A 24,746-nucleotide genomic window follows, 5' to 3' on the forward strand; every position below is an offset into this window, starting at 1 on the left:
ACCTTCTAGGCGGAAGTGACGACAGAGCGCTGTGATTGGGTGGCGTGGCGGAGAGGAAGCGGTACATTCGCTGTCAGAATACTGTCGCCAGTCACCCTGGCCTCTGGAGACCCGTTCGCTTCAGCCTCCGCCTCTGGCAATCAAAGTGTACGGATGTCATCCACCCGACTCCTGCTACGGATCTGAGCTGCGGGCCGCCGCCCGGATGGGCCCGCCCGAGCGCTGTGAGAGGAGGGCGAAGCCGGGAAGGGAGGGTGGCACAGTCGGGTGCGGCAGCCGAGAGGGATTAGGGTGGCGGGTCCGCCCCGGTTTTAGGGTTCGCACCGGTGCAGGTTGGATCGTGAAGCTCTGGAGGACGCAGGTTCCTGGGTTTGCTGGGACGCGGTGCCCCGAGCAGCCATGCGGATGACAGCTCAAGTCGAGTCCAGCGGGTCCTATAAATTGGGTTCGCTGTGGTCAGACGCTGAGCCCAGGATGCTGAGTTGTCCAGAGACCCCGCAGTCCCTGGAGTGACATTGACCTGGCTTTGTATTTCCGCTCTCAGGCCACTTGAGAGGGAAATGACCCTGGGATTGCCGGTCCTTAATTGTAGACTGAGCCGTCTGTTAACAAGAGGAAATTAGCTTTCCTTCTCTTGCAGTTCTGCCCTCTTCTATCCTTGGGCTGGTCTAAAAGTTGTAGAAAGGAGATCTGATGTCTGTAGCTGTCTATATAGCTATATCTATAACTGTACAAAAGAAGTAATCCTTGTCATGGCTTACTGAACAAGACCTTTGTAGCCAGCCTAGAAATTAGACATGTAGACAAGAGTAGTTGACAGGGTAGATTTGTCTTCCTTTTTAATTTTAGGTATTATGTACCAGGTATGGTTTTCTTCATATTTTAAAACATGTTCAACTCATCTTCTGTATTTAAGAAAATTGTTTTTGAGGAATCGTTTGTAGTGGGTTGGATAAATGAGAAGGCAAGAAATCGTGATGATAGATGTATTTCAAGCAGGGGAGGAACATTTGGATGAATGTGTATGGTTCCTACTTCCTGTATTACCTTGTTAGAGGTGAAAAGTGTGTGCGTTGGTGGAAAAACAGTTTAGAAATATTTCAGGCTTGCCCAACCTTTAGATATTGCCAATTGATGTCATCTTTGATGGAGGGATCAAAGCCAGGTTTGGTTCATGACTTTAATACTCAATTTCACTGGAAATTGAGCCTGGTCTAGATATAAAGTGCTATATCTAGCATCCTCACCCCCAGCCCCTCCTTGGACAGAGTCTCACAATGCCCCTGTTCTGGAGCTCTCTGTAGACCATGTTGGCCTTGAACTCACAGAGAGAGATCCACCTGCCTCTGCCTACAGAGTGCAGGGATTAAAGGCAGGTACTGGCCCGACAGGCTAAAATAGCACACCGTAATCTTACACATTTTCTTATCTAGTACTTCAAGAACAACATTATTACTTTAAGTTTCAAATTGCACACTGTATGAAGACTTGCAACTGAAGCATGCTCTGGTTGTTTAATACATAGGTGACACTGCTAACTCACTAGTAAACATGTGTTTTGTGTGTTTTTGAATGGTGATGTTACCAGTTTACCTGGGACCATAGATTAAGGTTAGAGGCCTTTTTTTGTTATAATGTGTTTATTGCTGATATATTTAAGCACTGGCATGTTTTCATCTGAGCAGCTTTCTATTTGCGTAAAATAACTCTTTTAAGTATAGTTGATTTGGCATTTTGGGATGAATATGGTAGGTGCTTTCACCCTTATAGCCTGGGCATTTAAGTATTGAAATACAGAGCCATAAAGAATAGTAAACCTGTTATTTACCAAAAGCAACAAACAAGCTGCTTAATTATTAGGGGTCAGATGCATGGTCCAACTCTGTGTCCTTTCCAGACGAGTCTCACCTGTATAAATATTTGACAGTCATCGTGTTGGCTTGTTGTGTTAGGTGATGCTCACTTTCCTTTTTTAAGTGACACAATTCATTTTGTTTTGTTTTGTTGAATTAAGATCTCTCTACATAATTCTGGCTGTTCTTGAACTATCTATATAAGCTAGACTGGCCTCAGATTCACAGAGCTCCACCTGCCTCTGCCTCTGCCTCTGCCTCTGCCTCTGCCTCTGCCTCTGCCTCCACCTTCACCTCCCAGTGCTGGGATTAAAGGCTTGTGCCACCACATGCAACTTGATGCTATTCTTTTTTTTACCTGTTTGAAAATCAGGTTTTGAGATAGTGATCCAAAGTACCCTGCCTGATCTTGCCCAATCTTGAATAGTAAAATCTGGTCTCTCTGGGCGATTCAATTTTTCAAGTAAATCATATTTTAGATTTTTGTTTTTTAAAAGCTAGTGATGGCAGGATGTAGGGGGAAATAAGGTACAAAGGGCTCTTTGAATCATAAAAAATATTTAGTAGCTTCTTTTTGTTTGGGGCTCTTAAACTAACATGGAAAGAAAGTATTTGGCCTAATTCATAGATATGATCTAGTCTGGAAACCAACAACTTTTTGATATAAAACTATGCCTTGGGAGCCTGTTTTACTAAACTATAATGTTTGTTTGCAAGCTTGTTCAAAGTTCAGAACGGATCAATTGATTTCCAGTGGGAAGTGCTTTTCGGTTTCATGTTATTCAATTTCTGGCTAAGGTTATAGATTACTATAGTCATCTGTGTACCCACTCCCCTCACCCCCAGTTCCAATCATGCCCATGACCCCTTCTTGTTTTCAGTCTATTTCTAGAATTTTTAATCTAAGTCTGGAAATCCTTTTCAGATATATGCATATCTATGCGCAAATGAGTTCTTACACACACGTTCTGTGGGGTGAGACAATGTTTAGCTTTCGGCCACCTTTGGGTTTGCTGCTCTGCTTTCATACGAGCATGGCCAGAAGTTTATGTTGGAAGCAAGTATGAATTAAATCTCTTCTTAATGAGAAAAATCAGTTTCTCCGTGGAGGTGGGGATGGAGCTGCAAAAGAAGAATTCAACCTTAATTAACTTTCAGGACACTTTCCAGAAAATGTCCTTACCTCCCCTCCCCCCGCCCCCATCAGCTGTGAGCATTAGTTATCGCTCATTTAGCACTCATAATGACTTCCTCCGTAGCTAGAGGGAGCCAGCGAACTGTACTAACTAGAGATGATCAGGTATATGGAAGAGCTACTGAAGTGCATCCACACATCAAAGACAAGACTAGGATTTCAAGGAGAAAATGATCAACTTACGTTTCTGTTGACCTTGAAATCAGAGCTGTAACCATTGTTGAGCTGAAGGAAAGTTGCAAGAGATTGAATAAATGGAAGTAGAACTCCGCAGCACTCAAAAGTGAGGTGGAGACTAGAACAGTGTCTCACTCTTATAGCACTCAAATGGGAGGAGGACTGAGCTCGGCTCCTGAGCACCCGGGTAAGAAGCTAGAAGCTTTGGTGTGTACCTGTGATGTCAGCTCTGCAAGAAGGAGACAAGAGATGGAATCCTTGAGTGTTTGGGCAGAATTTTCGAGCTCCAGGCTCAGTGAGAGACTCTGTCTCAATAAGTTGAACAAGCAATAAAGCAAGATGCCTGCTGTTGACTTCTAAGCTCCACTTACATGCTTATATATACCCATGCACAGAGACATTACACATGCTCACACAAAGTGACATGGTGAGCCAGGCCCCTAGGGGCACTCGCCTGATGTTCAGCTACTCAGGAGGCTGAGGCAGGAGAATCTGGTTTCAAGGCCTGCGTGAGTTAGTAAGCAGGGTATGGCCAGGGAACTTAGGATGTTCATCTCAAAATAAAGGAGCAAAAAAGGGCTGGAGATATAGCACGTGATAGTGTTTGCCCAGCATGTCTGCAGCCCAGGTTCAACCCTAGTTCAAAACAAACAAACTGAGGAGATGTTTCTATGGTCTGAAGAAATGAGGGAGGAAAGATTTTTTAAAAGTGGGAGGACTGAGGGGGAGAAAAGAGGAAGATGTTCAGGGAGAATTGTTGTTATTCGTGTAAAGGGCAGCTGGTAAAGTACTTGAATTACTTTTTGGCTGGATTAAGCATGCAGAACATACCCTGAGATAACTCAGAAGTTGGAGAAGAGTACATGGAGATGGATTTGGAACTAGAGAGAAATAAGTGGTTTGAGCAGTAGTATTGATGTCCAACAGTCAGCATTGCTGATTGTGTGATTTCCTTCCCCTAGTGACATAGGAGCAGATGTTGGGTTATTTAGGGAGTAACAAGACATGACAAGGGAAGTCATGACATCAAGATTTGTAGGACTGTAACTTAGTTCAGCACTCTGCATTTAGCTTGCATTTGACAGCAAGTATGGAGTCTTTGCTGCCCATGGAAATAGAACTTCATCTCAGCAGTGGTCACATTGGCCTTGAGGAAATCTAAACAGGTAATTTATTGTGCCTTGTTTTGAGTCAGGTGCTCTGCTGTGTGTAGTTTTGGCACAGATCATTGCATTCGTCGTCATAAGCCTGTGAGTTAATTACCTCTGCTTTAGCTATAAATACTAGCTTTGCCTCAAGGATCACAGCTCACAGATGTTGACTCAGGGATCTGAACTTAGGCCCCGACACACAGAGAGTCATGACTTGCATTGTGCCGCACTCCACTTATGCGCTGTGTGTGGACATAGTCACTTGACTAGGTTCAAAGTTATGCACACAATGTGATCTTACCTCTGCCACAGAGAAAAGAAGAACACAGCAAAGCTGAGCTTCTTTTTTTTCTTGACCATTTAACTTTTTGTTGATTTTCAGATGTTCTAGAAGCAGGTGTTAGAGTCAAAAATAGAATTTAGTTTCAAGAAGCAATTATTCATTTATTTACTTGGCCATCAGGAATGTCTGCAGTCATTACCTTGAGTCAGTGGCATTTGTTCTCTGTTCAGTCTTGCCTGGAGCAGGTCTGAGTATTTGTAAACATGTGGCATGTGTTTGCCTCCAGGTTCAAAGGCTAGCTGAACTAAGTATAACATCTAGAAAACTAATCTTAAGTATTTAGTATAAATATTAAGCATGAAAACAAATTATCTTAGAATGACCATACTTCCCACATTCTAACAATTTGTATAGAAGAATTTGCATATTCTGATACATCTGTGCCTCTAGTTAGTAGCTATGTCTCTCACCAAGAAACATGAATAAATTAGTTTTGGAAGGGCAACTGTTCGCCCTGAGTGTGACGACAAGCATTATTCTCATGTCAAAGTTTTTAGTTCCCAGATCGATTTTCTTTTTCTGTCTGCTTGCTGTCTGAACCAGTGTGATCTTGATCTTTGGTATCACTCCGCTCTGGCTGATCTTTCCAAAGCACTCCATGAACACCCTCTTCTGTTGGCCTTCCACTACTGTCTTTGTTGAGCTTCCTTCCTGTGTTAGCCGCTTTCTCATGTATGCTCTTCTCTTAGTATACATTTTGCTGTAGTACTCAGGCCTAGGAGCTCTTTCTTGCTGTTTGCATTTGTTCTGAAGACAGTCTTGTCTAGTTCCTATAGTTTTCAACATTGCACATGCTGAGACTTCTAGATCTATTAGCTAAACCTCTGCTCTGAGCTCTGGCCTCAAGCATTCAATTGTCAGTTTGACAGTAAACTCATGGCGATGTAATGAGCATTTTGAACTCAGCACATTCAAAAGGATGGAATGGGGAAATCTCTTGATTTTCCTTCACCCTACAGCTTACTCCAATACTTCCTCTTTATAAGTAACACTACTATCCAACTCGGTTGCTCAGGGAAGTAATCTAGGTATTGTCTCACTTGTGTGTGCCCTCGCCCTCTGTATTCCTGTCAGTTGTACCCCAGATCTGACATTTCTCCTGGCCACCCATCTCTCCTAGGGTCCTCTTGTATCTTCTACTGCTACTCTTGCCCTTCTTGCTCTCCCTAGCTAGAGTCTTCATTTCAAGCATTGTATTTTGTTTCCTCATATTTAGAGCAGGAGCTAAGGATTGTAGTATGGTTTTACAGCTACATCATCTGGCCTTGTTCAGCACCAGTCTTATTATCTAAATCATTACCTAGATGGCTTCCTGGCTCCCCCTGGATTGCAGCTCACTCTTCCCCGCACTTTGGTCCTTGCCCTGGCTGCTTCCCTCCTCTCTTGCTTCCTTGGCTTGCTCCTCACATGTCACCTGTTCTCTGGAATGTGCTCTCTTTACACTAGTATTGTCACCTTTCTTCTCTGCAGACACATGAGCTCCAAAAGGTAGAAGTGCCCTGCTACCAGAGTCCCCAGGACTTAGAATAGTACCTAACACACACTCAGTGCTTACAGATGTTCAGGGGATGGATGAGGATACAGTTAACGAAACAGCTGTAGGAGCTAGGGGTAAATTGAACATCCCTTTCTCTGGTGGAATTGTCCATGGCCTAGGTCCAACTCTAGAAACTCACCCTTCTCTTCCAACTTTGTTCAACCAGCTATCTAGCCATGCAGACTCATATACCATATCCTGTGTATTGTCAGATCCTGCTCATCTTTCCTCTGCATGTTACCTCTTTTTAAAAAAGATTTTACTTTATTTATAGTTAAGTATGTATGTGCATGTCTGTGTGTGGTTGGTACATATGAATGCAGGTGCCTGCAGAGGCCAGAAGAGGGCATCATATATCCTAGAGCCAGAGTTACCAGTGGCTGTGAGCCTCTCGCCATGGGTAGTGAGAGCCAAATCAGATCCTCTACAAGAGCAGTATGTATTCAATTACTGGGCCATCTCTCTAGCCCCCATATGTTGCCTCTTAAATCCAAGCCTCATCTTCTTTGATTGTTAATTGAAACCTTTATTCTCTCTTACTACTAAGTGTAGGGACCCCTGTCTCAGTCAGCCTAACATATCCACATTATTATCAAACGGAATTATTTAAGTTTTACATGTTATTTATCATTTTATACCTCATAGTATAGCATATGGTGTTTTATTTATTTTGCAATAGTGGGTGCTCAAAGGGTTGAATGAATGGGCCTTTCTGAAAAGTGGAACTATTGTGATTTGTGATGATTCCAATCATGGAACGATGCGGTTCCGTGAAAGGAATTTGTGCTTGCAAGATTTTGAAGGCATTTTTGTTGTCTTTGTTGTAATAGGTCATTACAATGACTGTGGACACACAGTGTACTCTTGTCTCATCCTGTCCCACAGCAGAGTCTGGTGCGTTGGTGTGGTAGAATCAAAGTGATTTTGCGCTTGGTATTTGTGCTTTTGTTTTAAAATGACCCCCTTTTCTCTTTTAAGCTAAAATCTCCAGGGACTGTTGAATTGCCAAAGAGTTTGGGCCACAAGCTGAAGTTCCCATTCCATGGATCCCTTGGGTGCACCTTCCCAGTTTGTGGATGTGGACACCCTGCTAAGCTGGGGTGACTCATATGAAGATGAAGTAAACACCTCTGACGGCACAGCTGAGGCATTCCAGGAAGACACAAACAGATCGCCTTTTCTTTATAATCGGGACATTAATGGAAAAGTGGTTCTTTGGTAACCTTTTCATTATACCTTATTGCGTGTGAATTCTCATAATTTTCCTCTGAAGTTTTTTATTGAACTCCTAGCATTATTGAAATATTGCTTTTACAATACAGCCATATTGAGATATAATCAACATGCAGTAAACTGTACAGCTTTAAAATGCACAGCTTAAATGTTGCTGCCCTCTCTGTGTGCATCCATGCAGCCCTCTCCACAGTTAAGACAGTGATATTCCCTTCATCTTCAGAACTAATCTTGTTGCTTTGCCTCTTTTAGACATTTTACATATTTGAAATTTGTACAGTAGAATATGTCGAGACTTTTGGACTACTGTTTTCAGTGTAGTACAAAATAGTACTTTTCTTTCTTTTTTTTTAATTTTATTTTTTTTCCTTTTTTTTTCTTTTTTTTTTATTAGATATTTTATTTACACTTCAGATGTCATCCCCTTTCCGCATTCCCCCCCCTTAGAAAACCCCTATCCCATGCCCCCTTTTCCTTTTTGCATTTATACATTTTTTTAAATAATGTTAATCATAAGCGTTATAAGTTTGGAATTGTTCAATCAGAGGTGTAACCCTCTGACCGACCTAGATATAACAACTATCTTTGGTGGAGATTCATGAATATCTGCCTCCCTGTCTCCCCCCTCTTTCTCTCTTTCATCACCTAGCTTCTCCTATCCTTCTCCTCCTCTTCTTACTCCTTTTCTTCCTCTCAGTACTCCTCCTACCTTAGCTCCTCCTACACATCACCCTTCCTGTTAAAATGAAACTTTTCTCTCAAAATACAATTAGAGTATAATTATGCCAATTTGTACCAGTGAGGTACAAGATAGTCCTAATACCCAGTCCATCATTTTGTTGACTAACCAGCACCTCTGTCATCTATCCTAACTAAAACATTTAGTTCTGAACCTGGCTTTAGGATGAATGTCAGCTGACGACCATCCACTCAAATCTTTTCTCTTACGGTAAATAGCTATAAGTTTTCAACCCCGTCAGAAATCCAGAATGACTGAGTTAACTATAATTGTGGGAAGCACAAAGCATAGCTTCTAAAACTTAGCCAATTTATAGAGACCTCTGAACACCTGAAAAGCCCCTATACTACCGAACGTTGGAGCATCAAATCTTCAGCCTTCTGGCCCAGAATCATCTGACAGACCTTGGTGATGCAGGATTATTAAGGACTGATTACTCAGTCTAGGCAGATATAATCAGTCGACTATTCTGCATGTGTGTCCTTTTCTGGACAGTAATTTGTCTGTAGATGGAGAGAGGCAATTCTTGCCTAGTGGCTGTTACCACACAACTGGAGTAACTCCAAGGATGCTCAATTTCTTCTTAGAATCCACGACAGGAAGCTGTCAGGAGCAGACAGGTCTCTAATCAATATGAACATTAATATATAAATATTTGTAGCATCAGTTCTATGGACTTCTGATGTTTTGAAAACCAACTATCCATGTAAGGAAACCTGGGCTGTTTTCTGTTAACTCCTCTCAGCTATTTCTAAGTAAAATATGGAAAGCACCCTAACAATAAACTCAAAAATATGAATTTGCTATAGTCCCTTAACTCATAGGTTAACCGTCCCAAATCAGTTAAAAAAGTTAAAAAAGGGCTGGGTCTAGGCATTGTATTCCTAAATGTGTTATACAGGCACAATGTCCATGAGTGTATCAATATTCATCTCATTTTTATATTAATAAGAGGCTCGTACCAATGAAAACCTTAAATTTGAGATCAAAGTAAATTTTGTACCATTTAAGAATTTATAACTTCATCTTGATAATAATTATACAGATTTCTACCAGTAGGTTATGGCTATGCAGTAAGTCCTAGCTAATCCCCCCGTTCCAACAAAACCACTACTTGTCCCTAGAAAGACAGACCATTATTAACCACATTAGTCCCCAAGCTCAGGGAGTACTTTTCTTTTTATGACTTAATGTGAGCACACTAAGAGCAAACTTATCAGCTCCCTGGTTGACAGTCAGATTGTTTATATTTTTTTTGAGTATTATGACTGATGCTAATTTTAAACTGTAATAATCAACTACCCTTAACTGTGTAAGCCTTCTGTTATAACGAAGGAAATATGGCAAGGTGCAAATGTACACCATGATGGTTCTGCGAATTCTGCAGTTACTGTAAAGTTCTAAGATGGCAGATTAATTTGAGTTGGGCATTTTTTCCCCATTTCTACTTTTCTGCTACTGAGAAGCTGATATTGCAGAGATGGAAGGTTTTGGAGAAACTAGAAACTAGGCCAGTTATCTCCCTCATCTGTCTCACAGTTGCTGTTTATCTGTTGGTCCATCAGGAAAGGAGACGTGGCATTACTGAACTGTACAGCCATTGTGAATACCAGCAATGAAAGCCTCACAGATAAGAACCCTGTGTCAGAGAGCATCTTCATGCTTGCGGGGCCAGATTTGAAGGAAGACCTACAGAAACTTAAAGGTGAGTGAACGCTCTTAGGCTTGTTACTGCTTAGGGAACACTTGGATGTCTTCTACTATGAGGAAGTGTATTGGGTGTTCCTAGAGAACTCTATGTAAAGCTGATTTTTCTGTTGGTGAAACTTTTATAACCCCCACAGTGCATAAAATCCCCTAAGATTTTACTAACAGTACAACTATCAGTCATGTGCTGAATTTTAAAATGATGGTGGGCTGAGAGGAGGGAGCACAGATTTAAAAGAGGCCTTCATCAGAGTGGCCTGTAGGGAAGCCTACATGGCATTTTCTTAATATAGTGATTGATGTAGGAGGCCCCAGCCTATTGTGGGTGGGGCTGCCCCTAGGCTGGTGGTCCTAAGTTCTAAAAAGCAGGTTGAGGAAACTTGTGAAAAGCAAGCCAGTAAGCAAAGGCCATTGGGATATAGAGGAGGACTGAGGTGAGTTGGAAAAGCCTTTAATCAAACTATAATAGATGCCATAATAAATATGTAGAAATTAGAAAGGCTCTTCAAGAAAATACTGAAAAGATCTTTGGAAAAGGTAACAAAGAAGCTAGTCTGGAAAAAACCCTTATGGGGTAAGCATGCATGTGCATATTCATGTATCATAGAGTGATACCTGAAAATAATACAGAGAGTGGAAAAGCAAAATGATTTTACACAAAATGTATCACTATGAAATCAAATACCACAGTGGGGGACACCAGGTGGCATAGTGGGGATTAAGTTCTGTCGTTGCTGCTATTACTAGGGAGCTCTCCCTGTTTGTAGGACCAGTGCTGACCTGAAGAGATCGTCAGTGGCCGCTGAAGGTCTAAACAGGTGACACTGTCACCTTGTCACATTTTTGTTAATTAGTAAATGATTACAAGTGATGACTTGCCAAATTTATGACAGAATGCTACACACACATATCAAATAAACTAACTGAAAATATAAGCAAAACATAGACAAAAAAAGATAAAGATTAAGGTTATAGCCTTGCATGAAATTTAGAATGGTACACAGGGTCAGGCCAGGGAACCAGATTGTCAGTCTTTCTTGTACATATGGAATACTTACCATCAGTAGAATAACATATCTTCCATTCCATTTTTTTTGTTCAAAAAACCTTAGGGTTAACATGTTCTTCTTCATTATCCTCTCCCCAGAGTGTGTAATCAAGTCCTGTTTACCGTGGCTGTACTGCTGCTACCACTTCCTTTCTCCTTCCATGCCAACTGGCCTCTTTATGTTATTCTTCACAAAACCTGTTTTCCACACACTAGCCAGTGTTTGCATAGTAAACTGTGCACCCCTCCTTCTTTGCTCCTCAACTGCAAACCATTTAGTGATCCTGTAGAATCCATAAGCTAGTCTCCAGTGCCTGAATGATTTCACTCCTTTGTCTCCAGTCTCATTCCACACTGCCTTTTGCCTTCAAAATCCAGGACTAACCCAAAGTATCCCAAAGGATCATCACTTGCTCTCTGGAAGCTTCTCTGTGGTTTGTGTCTGCTGTTGCCCTTTCTCTCAGCTGCGTACTCTCAAGTCTTCCTAATGTCTGCAGTGCCCAGATTCCTTTTCCTTCAGAAAGGTCCTTTGTCCCATAGAATGTGCTCTTAGCCTACAGGGTGATGCTTCTCAGTTGTGCCTTAACCATGTTGTGATGTTTTAGGTTGTTATGGTGAGGACGCTGTCCTGAGTAGTGTGAACATTTTGTAAGGAGGAACTGCCCAGTGAAGATAACATCTTGTCCTTTAAGTCACTGAGAAATGAAACTCCCAAGGCTTTAACTGAATAAATTCAAAGCTCACACTCTTATACTGCTTTGCCAGAACAAGTCATCAGTGCTAAAGGAGGCTGTATTTGCTCTGTGCTGAGACCCCTGGGGAGACCAGGGAGCTTTTATTGTAGTTGTACTTTCTTTAAGAATGGTAAACTGAAGCGAACTGGGTGGCACAGCCCATAAGGCTGCGCGCAGAGGGCCCCGCGAGGGTTCGAATCCCGCTCGCTCCCACTCGTCTCCTCCCACGTCTCGTGGGAAAAAAAAAAAAAGAATGATAAACTGGGGTACACCTAAAGAAAAAGTATTAGGGTTTTAGGTGTTACAGAAGGCACAGTACTGAATAGTTCAAAGAATTAGCCTAGAGAGGATTTGGAGGGAACACTAGCTATTCTCAACCCTAGAGAAGGGATGCTTTGAACAAGGATGGTGACAGCTAGTGTGTTGCTGGAATTCTTGATCTAGAAAATTGTGTTGCAATCTGGCTAGAAAATTTTTTTTCTGAGAAATAGAGCTTTCTAAAGGTGGATCATGTAGGATTTGAGTAGCCATTTAGCCTGTGCCCAATCAGTACAACTTTCACACTTTGAACTTGGTTATTTTCATAAAAGCAAAAGTTGCATGAGTTGTCCTTTGTATCCCATTATAAAGAATTAGAAGACCTGGGTTCATGGGGCTGCTTATTCCAGCCCAGAGCACATATGCAGAGCCAGCAAAACAAGTCAAAGGCTGCACATGCACAGTAAGGAGATGCTGGGACCACAGGTTGTTGCCTGTGTTCTCTGACTCAGTACTGAAGTGTATGCTTTCAGGGGTGGAAAAGTGTGTACTACAATTTTTGCTTGCTGTTTTCTGGTTAGCACTCTTTGCTCCCAGCGTTCAGCAGCCTCTGTGCTTCATTGTTGTGGGCTTAGGACTTGCAAAGAAGTGCATTTGAAATGTTGAATCATCTTTGGTAACGCAGATACTCAGTGCTGGTGAGCAGGACATGTGGTGAAGGGCAGACATCACACTAGACAGAACTAAGACCAGAGATAATCTTACTTACTGAACTGGGTTTATTTTTCAAACCTGAAAACCCTTCAAGATGATGTTTTAAATGTTTCTAACAACATTCAGCTTTCAGGCTTTGGATTAGAAGAGACAAATACATGGCAGGTGGGATTAGAGCAGCACTTTCAGTCATGATTTCCAGCATCCAGAGTTCTTAGGAACAATACAAGAGTAGTGCTAGCCCAAGAACAAGATATTTGTTCCTTTTTGGTCAGGGGGAACAGGGTTTCATGTACCCCAGGCTACCCCTAGACTCATTCCTTCTGCCTCTGCCTCCCAAATGCTGGTATTACTTGTATGCATCACCAAGCCAAGCTTTTTTCTGTTCAAAACTCTGATGTAAGAAATCTCTACAACAAACTAATTATGTGTTCGCCTGTTACCTATTTTTTAAAAATCAAAATAATACACATATTTTCTTTTAGCTAGCAATTTTCTACTTTGCAAGCAATATAAAAAATAATGTGCATACAAACTAAAGTAACTAAAACCATTATTTACCCACCACTCAAATATCGCCAGTTCTGGCTCTTTCCATATGTAGTATGAAGGTATACATATGCACATATTCTTAGAAAGAGAAGGTAATTACATGTGTACTGCTTCCAAGAGTGTGGTATGTATAACATCTTTAGAAGATGCATTCTGCTGTTTGGTTTCAGACAGTAGATCTAAAGCCTAAATTATAGGTAACATTTCCAGTTGCCCAGAAATGTCCTTTGAGGTTATTTTATCAAAACCTTGTATTCAGTCAGGACACATCCTTGTTCGATATGGATTGAGAGAAGTCCAGCATCTCCAGAAGCACACGTATTCTTTAATCAGAACGGCTGAAGGTCCACAGTCTCTGCATAAGGGAGACTGTGCACATGTGGGATGAGGTTTTGGGGGTTTATAGGATTAAAAAATGGGAGGTGGGGGACTTTGAAGATGGAAGAGTCTGTGTGCAGGTCAGTTCCTCTGTAGTCTAAAGGTAGAGTGTAGCAGGTTTGGTCTGTGGAGTTTCTATTCAGAGGCTCCCATGAATGCTGTCAGTCACTCACCTTTGTCCAGAGTGTTCCAGGCCACCTGAGGCTTTTAGGTCACTGACCCTTCACTGCTTAGTAGCTGCTCAGTTCATCCTCCTTGGCAACCCCCACAGATCACTAGAGAGTGAGGAGTGAGGTGCTCAGTTCTGGGAAGATTCTCGCTTTTTTTCATATTTCTTTCTTGGAAGAAATCTAACTGCATGCTGTATTTTCTTGGTTTGTCTTCCTTTTTTTGTTTGTTTGGTTTTTTTGTTATCTCTTCATTTCTTTTGTTTTTCTCTCTGTGATTTCTTCAGCTGTAGTTTCAGCCCCTATTGAACTTCCCTGTTCTTATGGTTTCAGCAGTCTGTAGCAAATATGCATAAGTGCTGTTTTTCTGTCCTCTCTATATTTTTTAAAACAGCATTCTGGTCTTGACTCAGAGGTCCTGCATCCTCTCACATGTCTGCATTACACTCCTAGTGTCAGGACTTCTGATCATGTTGTAAGTTTCTACCCTGCCTGTTGTATATTAGGAACATCAGTTCATTTTGTCTACTTCCTCACTTCCTGGGGATCTTCCTGGGTGTTTGAGGAGGAACTGAGAAGCTAACAGGCATGTTTTGTGCCTGCCTTACTCGTTTGCCTGCTCGTTTACAATAGTGTCTTATGTAGCCCATACTGGCTCAGAACTTACTATGTATAGCCCAGTCTATCCTTTAACTTGGACCCCGACTCATCCTCTTTGAATGATGGGATTACAGCTGTGGTTCACCGTGCTTGGCTGCTTAATACATTCAAGCTGCTGACAGGGTACAGATGAAGTTGCTTATAGATATTTAATTCTCTGAGTTCTGGGATCTGGAAGTCTAGTTTCAGGATGGTGGCAGATCAGGTTCTTCTGAGAGTTTCTGGGCCTCTTCACGTAAGAGGAAGCAGTCTCTGGATTGTGTTGGAAAGATATTCATCCTAACTGTGAGGATTCCAGCATGATCTCGTCTCATTCCTCTCACCTCCCAAAGACACACGCTTTGATGTCACCACATGCCACCATGAAGTTTCACAATGCACAGATTTACTCCATAGCAGCAAGGCTATTGGATGGTGGGTCTCAGGTAGAACAGACATCCTGTGGTTTTAATTGGGGGAATTGAAGGGATTGCTTTAATTATCAGCCTCAACTCGTTCTTTGTCTTTGGCCTTAGATAACCATGTTAGACAACTGACGGTGGTAAGCAGCTAGCATTTCCCTAACAGCATTAGTGCCTTAACTGAAGCCCCTCTTTGCATTTGTGAGTGGGGTTTTGGATTCCAGAAACTCTTGTCCAACATCTCCAGGGAATACTCTTCTGTATTCTGTATAATGTTCTGTTGCATCAGAAAGTATAACCTTGCCACGCTAGTGTGAGGAGAGTTGCTGTGGCTTTGATTGTCTGTATACCCAAGCCATCTCGTTATAGTCCCACATCTCAGCATGGTCTGACAAGTAATTAGGAGTCTTTCTAGTGTTCTCCAGAAATAATAACGACAGGCACTGCTACATGTGTGCACTTTGCATAATTTAACTCATTTGATCCTCTAAGGCCAGTATCTCCCTTAAGTAGGAAATCAAAGTGGTGAGGCCATAAACATACCCAGAATTCACAAATGGACACTTTGGACTCTGAATTTGATTTTTTTTATTGGATATTATATTTACATTTCAGATTTTATCCCCTTACCCCATTCCCCCCACCACACAGGAACCTCCTATCCCATCTCCATCCTCCTGCTTCTATGAGTATGTGCCCCCACCTACCCCTCCACTCCCACCTCCCCACCCTCAAATTCCCCCTCACTTGGTGTTCAGCCTTCATGGGACCAAGGATCTCCTCTCCCACCTATGCCTGACAAGGCCATCCTCCCCTACATATACAGATGGAGTCATGGGTCCCTCCCTATGTGCTCCGAGCCTAATATAGCTGTCTCCTTAGAGGTCTGCCAGAGTCTGACATAATCAGAGGCAGATGCTCACATCTAACCACTGATCTGATCAAGGGGTTCCCAATGGACTCTGGATTTAAATGAAGAAATTTGCTTTAAGTCTGACTCTGCCTTTCAATGCAGTCAGCTTCATACTGCTGTCTCTATTTTGCAGGCTGCTAAGTTTCTCTCCTTTGCTAAGCCAGTTACCCATAGACCATTGACTTTTCTTCCCTCAAAAACCTGGATAATCCTCTGCTCTGTGTCTTCCCCATCTTGTAATATAAGATTGTGCTTATACCTGCTGTCCGTCTCAGTGCCACAAGAACAGAAGGAACAGACGTGGATGCTTGTGTTCAGTTCTTTTTTAAATAACATTCCTCACAGTTCTTAATGCACTGTTTTATGTTTTGCATATTTGTGTTTTTCTAATATTTACAGGCTTTTATGTGTCCCCTTTGTTTCCAGGTTGCCGAACTGGTGAAGCAAAATTGACAAAAGGCTTTAACCTAGCTGCTCGGTTCATCATTCACACTGTGGGACCTAAGTATAAGAGCCGCTATCGCACTGCAGCAGAGAGTTCGCTCTACTTCTGTTACAGAAACGTGCTTCAGCTGGCAAAGTACGGCCTGTTCCCTCACATGCTGTCAGAGATGAAACCTCACTGTGGAAAGCAGACTCTGAAGGGCTCAGATAGTATCTCTCAGAGTATGGTTAGATTTTACATTAATATAACTGTCAAATGATACAGTTAACTATTGTAAATTGATTGATGGTGAAAGAGATGCAGATTTGCATTTTGAGAATACTTGTGGATTATGGATGTAGAAAATTGTTTTAATACAACTTTTGGGTTTTCTGTCTGGTTGCAGAGAACAGTCCATGTCTTCTGTTGGCTTCTGTGTCATCAATTCTGCAAAGCGAGGTTATCCACTAGAGGATGCAACACACATCGCTCTTCGTAAGTGATGCTGGAGGTGCCACATATAAATCAAGGTCTTAACATGTCCCATTGCTAGATAAAGCTCTAACTAGAGAGCATCGTGATATTCTGGCAGACTTTGCGTTGCTATATTGCAGAGTTCTCAATTAGTATGTGTAAAGGCTTACAATACTTGCTCATTAAGTTTGAAAATGATGCCGTACTAGAAAATATAATTAATGTAATGAGTATTTGAATCAAATAAGAATAATCTTAACAGTTTATAAAAATGCAGCAAAAACAAATTCATAATATATTTGAATAGTATTTTTCTATTTAGACAGCTGTAACCATTGGGCCTTTCTATGCCCACCCCAGTTCCTGAATAATGACATGGAGACTATATTTATTTATAAGCTTTTGGCCTTATAGCCAAGCATTATTTCTTACTAATCTTAGTTCTGCCACATGGTTGGTTAGTTACCTCTCCTTCCCTTCTGGCCTGCTTCTTCCTTCTTGTCCAGCTGGCTGAATCTCCCTCACCTGGTTCCTTCCCAGAGTCAGTCAGTCAGTCAGTCTCCCTCTCCCCCTCCCTCTCCCCCTCTTCCTCCTCCTATCTCTATCCCTCTTTCCAAAAGTTCCACCTTATAATTCTGCTTTCTGCTATAGGCCATAGGCGTTTTATTTTAGGCAATCAGAAGGTGATAGAGAACAATGCTTTACAATATACTGAGTTGGAAGATGCTTTATAATAATGACAATACCAGAGTCTGAACAGCAACCAGATCTCTGGGTACAGAAATCAACATTTGAATACACAGTGCACAAAAAGCATTGTCCAACAGACAGCACCTTCCAGAAGTACTCCTTGAATATAAAACTCTGTGTGCTTAGGTTTAAAAATCACTGAGTCCAAACTGACCTGTATAGAAATTTGTATAAAAGTACAGTGTTGGACTGAGGGCATAGGTCAGTGACAGAGTTTGTACTTAGGAAGTATGGGTCTCTGAGTTCAGTTCCAAAAAAAACAAAACAAAACAAAACTAGTTCTCAGCTTGAGAGTCCATGTCCGCAGTGTATTCCATACATTTTAGGTCACTGTCACAGACACGACAGATGAGGACAATTTGTTTGAAACACCAGTGGCATGCAGATATGATGCTCATCTTTAAATACCTAAAGGGTCTCACAGTGGCCTTATGCTGCGGTACATTTTGAGTGAATCTTTTTCACAGGGTTTGGGCAATCTTCATAACCTACATTGCCTATCCACCTAACTTGTCCACCAGTTTTCAGAAGCCTGCAGTAATGATTTGAATGAGAAGTATCTCCCCATTATCAGGCATTTGAGCACATGGTCCCCAGTAGGTTTAGAAGATACAGCCTTTATAGAGGGAGTACCTCATGTCACTGGAGCAGATTTTGAGAATCTAAAGCACTGCCCTACTTGAGGTGTACACGCACTGCTTCCTACTTGTGGCTTATAATGTGAGCTCTCAACTTCCTGCTTCTGCTACCATGCCTGACATGGTGGCCATGCTTCTCCATCATGAGGGACTCTTGCCCCTCTGGAACCATTAGCCCAAATAAACTTTCTTCTATTTAAAAAAAGAAGAAAAAGAAGAATGTTGTGGTCTCTTATACGAAGCAGTGTTCAGAAATACAGACTTTAAAAACTATCCCAAGAGCTTAACAGTCCTCATAAATGTGATGAGTAAGAATCCTAACTGCAGATGGCAAGACCTAGGCAAGTTTCAAGGGAGGAGTTTGGTTGCTTTGGTTTGCCTGCACATCCTCCTTAAATACCACTATGTGAATTCCCTATATGCATTGTTCTGGGAAAATGGTCCAAAGGGTTGCTTTACTACATAGTAATAATACCTCAGACCACCCCCCCCAAATTTTAAAAGTAATTTACAATAAAGATCAATAGTGGGACGATTACTTCTAGCAATGTAATTGGTAGAAAGGAAGCAAGTAGCTCTTAAAACTGAGCTAGTCAAATTATCTAAGGACCATTTCACCTAGACCTTAAATGTGGAAAATTATAGAGGATCTTATTCAGAACAAACAAACACCGAGACAATGTACTTCTGGAATTTGAAAATAATGAATGGCTTGTACACGTTTATAGTGCATGCTTGCTAAGAGTGAGTTCATTAACATATGTCTTTCAAATCAAGAGCTTTCTTGCTTATTAAACTATTAGCAAAACATGTTTATACAAAAACCTAATGGCTCTTTGCCCAGTATCCCAGGACGTTTTATACTATCTTTTTTTCCCCCTAGTCTATGTACAATTAAAGCCCTTGAAAAACCATAAACATCAACAGTGAAGTAAAATTACAGGGTTATTTATTCAACTAGAATTTTAGTTGCTGGTCTGCTGTGCTCTGTCCTATCCAGGAGCAGCCAGCAGTAAGGCAAGAAGCCCTTGGTACTTATTCTAATCATCCATGCTTTGGTGTTGAAAGTGTTAATATCCTGGATGTCACTTTCACTAGTTAAAGCGTCTATAAGGCATGTGACATCCTGTTTGGCTGCCAGGAAGAGTACCCAGCTGCAACTAGAAGAAACAGTGTAGAACAAAATACGGAAATCCTTGAGTCATAAGGTCAATCTCATTCCTCTTCCTGGCAGAAGTCTCTTTCTAAATGAACACCATTGAGAGAATTTGATTTGATTGCTACTTGGCATTACCTTCCATAAGAAACATACAGTAATTATGTTAAGGGACAATTACATGTGTCAAGTGTTTATGTAATGTAAATAGTATAAAAGAAAAAAATTTTTTAGAATGCTGTTTTAAGGAAAAGGTTGAAAGCAGACCAGAAGAAACACAGATTTGCACCTAGAGCAGCAGAGTTACAGATCTTAATTCTACTCTCAACAAATGTATCTACTGTACTAGGTCCTTGGACTACATTACTTACCAAGGCGGCCCATAAAGTATTAAATTTAGTTATTGGTTGCTTTTGATGAGTGTATGTCATATGGCCATGTTCTGCTAGACTTCAGTGAATATAATGTTAATGTAAAATATACTTGAATTTAAATAGGTCCACATTGTAGCTGTAAGAAGTTTACAGATAGAAGGATGCTCAAAGGCTGACAGAGGCTTCCTAATTTACCATAGGACTATAGCTCATTAAACCTATTATAAACTTGAAGCATCCTAAATTGAACTTGAACCAAGGTGGGTGCAGGAGATTCAGTATAGAGGAACACAGGGAGGGATAAGTTCCACACAAACCTAGCTCATCCCCAGACCTTGGAAAGTTAGTGATGATTCACAGAAGAATAGAGTGGAGGAAGAATGGTTTCTGGTCAGAACTAACCTACTGAATAGGGCATCATGAAGTATGACAGTAGAAGACGTGTAGGAGGAACAGTTGGAAACAGGACTTATGATATGGTTAGCTAGGACAGTGTGGCAAGTCATGTGGGAACTTTGAACCTTAACTTATAAGGAATACTTCCTTATACGTTATAAGATTACAAGTATCTCCTACAGAAAGTACTGTAAGAAGATAACACAGCCTTGGAAATGAAAGAAACAGAGACCGGCCAATAACTTATTGCCAAAATGTGTGTGAGTGTTAAGAGCTTGAAAGCAGCTGAGAGAGGAAGGATGGATATTTGATACGCTAGCAGAATGAAAAGATTGTGCATGGAAGCCACTTGGCAGTGTAGACTGAAATAAAAAGTGAAGAGAATGCCAAGGGAAATTCAGGGCCAGTGAGGTGGCTCAGCAGGTAAAGATGCTGCCACGCCTGATAGCCTGAGTTCAACCCTGGAACACTGTGGTACAAGGACAGAACTAATTCCTGCAAGTTGTCCTCTGAGCTGTCACACATACCATGGTGCACACACCATGGGATAGAGACTTAGAAAAAGATAACTCAACTTTGGTTTGCTGATCAGGAAACAGGCTGAGTGGGACACCTCACGCTTTAACTGAATGAATACAAAGGCACTGTACTTTTTGTTTGTGCTAGATCATTCTGGCCAAAGGGAAGCCTCAGAGAAACACAGAACATGCTGGGTAAAGAGAGAGGTCTGGACTCAGCATCTTCTGTAGCCAGCCACTGTTACAGACACTGTAACTAGGGCAGCAAGTACAATAAAGCTCTTCCATGGCACCATAGGGCCAGTGGAGGGCTGAGAGCAGGAGGACATGCCATAAAGAGACCTCTGAAAACTGTCTGCTACAGTTGCTCTGAAGGAAAGCACACCAGGCTGTGAGAAGGGTATATGAGGGGCGTGTGACAGGCTTTTCTGGTGGTGGGTGACTGAGCAGTGGCTGATGAAGTGCAGGGTGGCCCATTATAGAAATCAAAGCTTGGCCTTAACATTGAGTGTATTTCCATTCTCTTCTTTAGGTACTGTGAGGCGGTTCCTAGAGATCCATGGGGAAACCATTGAAAAAGTAGTATTTGCTGTCTCAGAACTCGAAGAGGTATTTTACTAACTTTTTTGCTTAGTTTGAGTCTTAATTCAACTTGTATTACTACTTTCATGTGGTCATCATCTGTTCGCTGAATCTGAAGCAGATAAATCTAATGGTTTAAATCAATTGGTGGTAGTGGAACTCATGCTCATTCATTGAAGCAGACGATGATGGAAACTAAAGCAGTGTAGACAGAACCCAGACTGTCCAGTATAAATCACGCCGTACTGGCTGCTGGGTCCTCCTGACTCTGTTTCAAGTTTTGGAATCATAGGCAGGCACCACCCAGCTAAGGAGAGTTTGATTCAGTCTTCATAAGGGAAATGGCACAGGTCGGTAGACCCAGGCTGTCACCTTGTAACCTGAGTACTAGGTTTCTAGGGTTTAGCAACATAGCTGGAAAATCACTGCTCTGCTGGTAAGGCCTCACCATCTGCTGGACTGGGTGCAGGTGGTAGCCAAGCCAATGGTTGGCAGGTTTATGTTTTCTTCTGTGTGGTGGCTTTATTTAAGCTTGGGCCATGTAGAAAGTCAGATCTTTGTTTCTATCTCCCTGGGCATCCTTAGCTTGAGTGTACTGTGTCGTGCTCAGCTTCTGATAGTTCTGCTTGTAGCCTTCAGCTGTCACTTTGCTTCTCAGTGCTTTGCTAAGATAGGGAAGAGGAGGAGAAAGAGGAGGGCTGGGTGGTTTGCAGCCCTATTCAAGACAAGTCCTATTCTCAAGTAAGCTGATACTGACTTTAGGAGTCAGGTGGTCCTGAGAAGGGCAGCATTCCTTAGCTAGTAAAGTTTGAAGATGAGAAACATGAAATACACACCATTTAAAGGAAAAAACACATAGTTCATTCTCAGTTCTTAAAAAGTGATATACAAATGACCATGATAAAGAAACTTCACAACCTTGACCATTACAGAAACTCAAGCCAAAACCACAATGAGATACCACTTCACCGTCACAATGCCATCTGCCAGCCACATAAGAAGTTACAATATAGTACAGCAGCTTCTTAAGTATATACAGAAAATATTTAAAACGAAAGATGAAGATTTAAAATACTGTTGTTCAGTCAGTAGCCAAAGAGTAGAAAGTAGTCAACAACGGATGAAGAGCACGTGTGGAGTATACACGCGTGGAGTATACACGCGTGGAGTATACACGCGTGGAGTATACACGCGTGGAGTATACACGCGTGGAGTATACACGCGTGGAGTATACACGCGTGGAGTATACACGCGTGGAGTATACACGCGTGGAGTATACACGCGTGGAGTATACACGTGTGGAGTATACATAGAGTAGGTGGAAGTATTCAGCCTTGGAGGAATGAAGTGTGGGCACCTGTACGGACATGATGCTAACCGAAATAAACCAGATATAAAAGAAACTAGTCATAAATTGTATTCTGTTTTATTAAAATGTTGAACAAAATCACATGCACTGAGGCAGAACGGTTGGCAGCCCAGGCTTTGGAACTAGGAGTTGCGAGGAGATGACTGCTGGGGAGTTGGGTTGAGGTGATGGCAGTGACAGTGGTGGTGGACAACTTTAGAACATCATAACAATCACCAACTTCTGTATTTTCAACAGATTAGTTTTATGGTATATGATTCTTCAAAATTCTGTGTGTATGTGAGTGTGTGTGTATAAAGTATACTCGTGCCCAGTGTGTTATGACATGTGTGGAAGTCAGGACAGCTTCGTAGAATTGGTTCTCTCCTTCCACCTTCTGTGCTTCTTACAGATTGATCTCTGGTGGCCAGGTCTGCACAGCAAGCGCCTTGACAAGCTGAGCCTGATGCTCACCCGACCTTGTTAGTTGGCTTGTTTCTGGTTTTTTGAGGAAGGGTCTCTCTATGTACCCTTGATTAGCCTAGAACGCACTATGTAGATCAAGCTAGGCCATAGACCAAGATACTCAACTCCATCACTTGTGTGCTGTCATTCTTTTAGTCCTTTGTAAAGATTTATTCATTTTATTTCATATTTATGTATATGTATGGCATTCAAGTGTAGGTGCCCATAAATGCTTGAAGGTGTTGGATTTCCTGGATCTAGAGTTAGAGACAGTTGTGAGTTGCTCAGTGTGGGTGCTGGGAATAGAACCTGGGTCCTCTGGAAGAGCTGCAAGCGCCCATAGCCTCTAACCTCTCCCCAGCCCCTGTAATTTAGATTAGTTCATGAGTGATGCTGAGTAATGATCATAGGATGCAGAAGAGGCATGTGCCTCAGCAGACATGGAGACTACCAGCACACAGCAGCTCCATTTGCTCTGGTGCTGTCAATGGGCACAGGGCTCGCACATGTGGAAATCGTAAGATAGAGTACACTTTACCCTGTTTATTATTTCAGCACATGTAGTTACTGTATTAATTTTCAATTAGCTTACAAAGTAATGGGTTTCATCATCTTTATATCATATGTTACTATATTTTGTTATCATTCATTTCTCACCTCCATTGCTTTCCTTAATTTTTTAAATAAGGTTTATTTATATATTTTACTTTGGAGGAGGCTGGGAGAAATGTGCATATGGAAATCAGAAAATGCTCTTCAGGAGTCAGTTCTCCTCCTCCATGTTAGTTAGGTCACAGGGATCAAACTCAGGTCATCAGACCCCGTGGCCTTTATCTATGAAGCCATCTCACAGGCTCCTAAGGTTTTTTGTTTTTGTTTTTTTTAATGTCTAAGAATGAGTGAAAACTATCATTCCTTCAGAAAATAGTTAGAAATGTTTCTAAAAAATGAATAACTAGCCAGGCAATGGTGGTGCACACCTTTAACCCCAGCACTCAGGAGGCAGAGGCAAGTTTGAAGCCAGCCTGGCCTATAGATCAGGTTCCAGGACATCCAGGGCTACCCTCTCTCAAACCACCAGCCCCTGCCCCCCCTCCAAAAAAAAAAACCCTAAAAACCGAAATGTGGGTCAAATAGAGACTGGTACACTAGCTTCAGCATATAGCACCTGTGCTTAGCCGTCTAGCAGACGGGTGCGAGAGCAGGCAGAGAGTGGCAGCCTTCACAGTCCAGATTTGGTGACCTGGACCAGGATGGAGATTTCCTGTGACTTGACTGGAGGCTCATTTCTCCCTGTCAAATATTGAATGAGTGAGGCAGTTGGACAGCTTGCAGTCTGAGCAGAGGGAGAGGTGAGGCCTCTGATCTATAGGCCAGGCTGGCTTCAAACTTGCCTCTGCCTCCTGAGTGCTGGGGTTAAAGGTGTGCACCACCATTGCCTGGCTAGTTATTCATTTTTTAGCACGTGGACCGTAGTCATCACTGCGTGGGCTTGCTTTCACTCTTCACTGTTTTTCACACAGCACCTTACTTTTCTGACACAGGCCACTTACCAAAAGCTGCTACCTCTGTACTTCCCAAGGTCATTAAAGGAGGAGAGCCGGTCGTTGCCGTACCTACCTGCAGACATTGGAAATGCAGAAGGGGAGCCCGTGGTACCTGAGCGGCAAATTAGGATCAGTGAGAAACCTGGTGCTTCAGAGGGTGAGTGCTGGGGTTCTAAGCACCTCATCTTCCTTAATTAACATACAGATAGCTGTCCTTTGACAGTTTCATACGGATTGGCAGAATTTGCTTTGTTATAGCCATCCCTCATTCCTCACCCTTGTTCTCCTGCATTGCTCACTCCCCCACACACTTA

General features: G+C 42.0%; 1 protein-coding gene across 2 annotated transcripts in view; it reads left to right on the forward strand.

Annotated features, from left to right (window-relative positions):
* The first annotated feature begins 7 nt into the window (after positions 1 to 7).
* Gdap2 (ganglioside induced differentiation associated protein 2) overlaps positions 8 to 24,746 on the forward strand; it is a 39,672-nt gene continuing 14,933 nt past the window's right edge. The window contains exons 1-7 of one of the 2 annotated variants that reach the window (XM_034500929.1): positions 8 to 224; positions 7,235 to 7,474; positions 9,794 to 9,933; positions 16,187 to 16,340; positions 16,591 to 16,679; positions 21,023 to 21,099; positions 24,430 to 24,589. In XM_034500929.1, coding sequence (XP_034356820.1) covers positions 7,299 to 7,474; positions 9,794 to 9,933; positions 16,187 to 16,340; positions 16,591 to 16,679; positions 21,023 to 21,099; positions 24,430 to 24,589 — 796 coding nt within the window. In that variant the 5' untranslated portion in view covers positions 8 to 224; positions 7,235 to 7,298. The remainder of the gene's footprint in view (positions 225 to 7,234; positions 7,475 to 9,793; positions 9,934 to 16,186; positions 16,341 to 16,590; positions 16,680 to 21,022; positions 21,100 to 24,429; positions 24,590 to 24,746) is intronic. The other variant, XM_034500931.2, reaches the window with a different exon arrangement.

Source organism: Arvicanthis niloticus, chromosome 4, assembly GCF_011762505.2.
Source record: "Arvicanthis niloticus isolate mArvNil1 chromosome 4, mArvNil1.pat.X, whole genome shotgun sequence".
NCBI lineage: Eukaryota > Metazoa > Chordata > Mammalia > Rodentia > Muridae > Arvicanthis > Arvicanthis niloticus.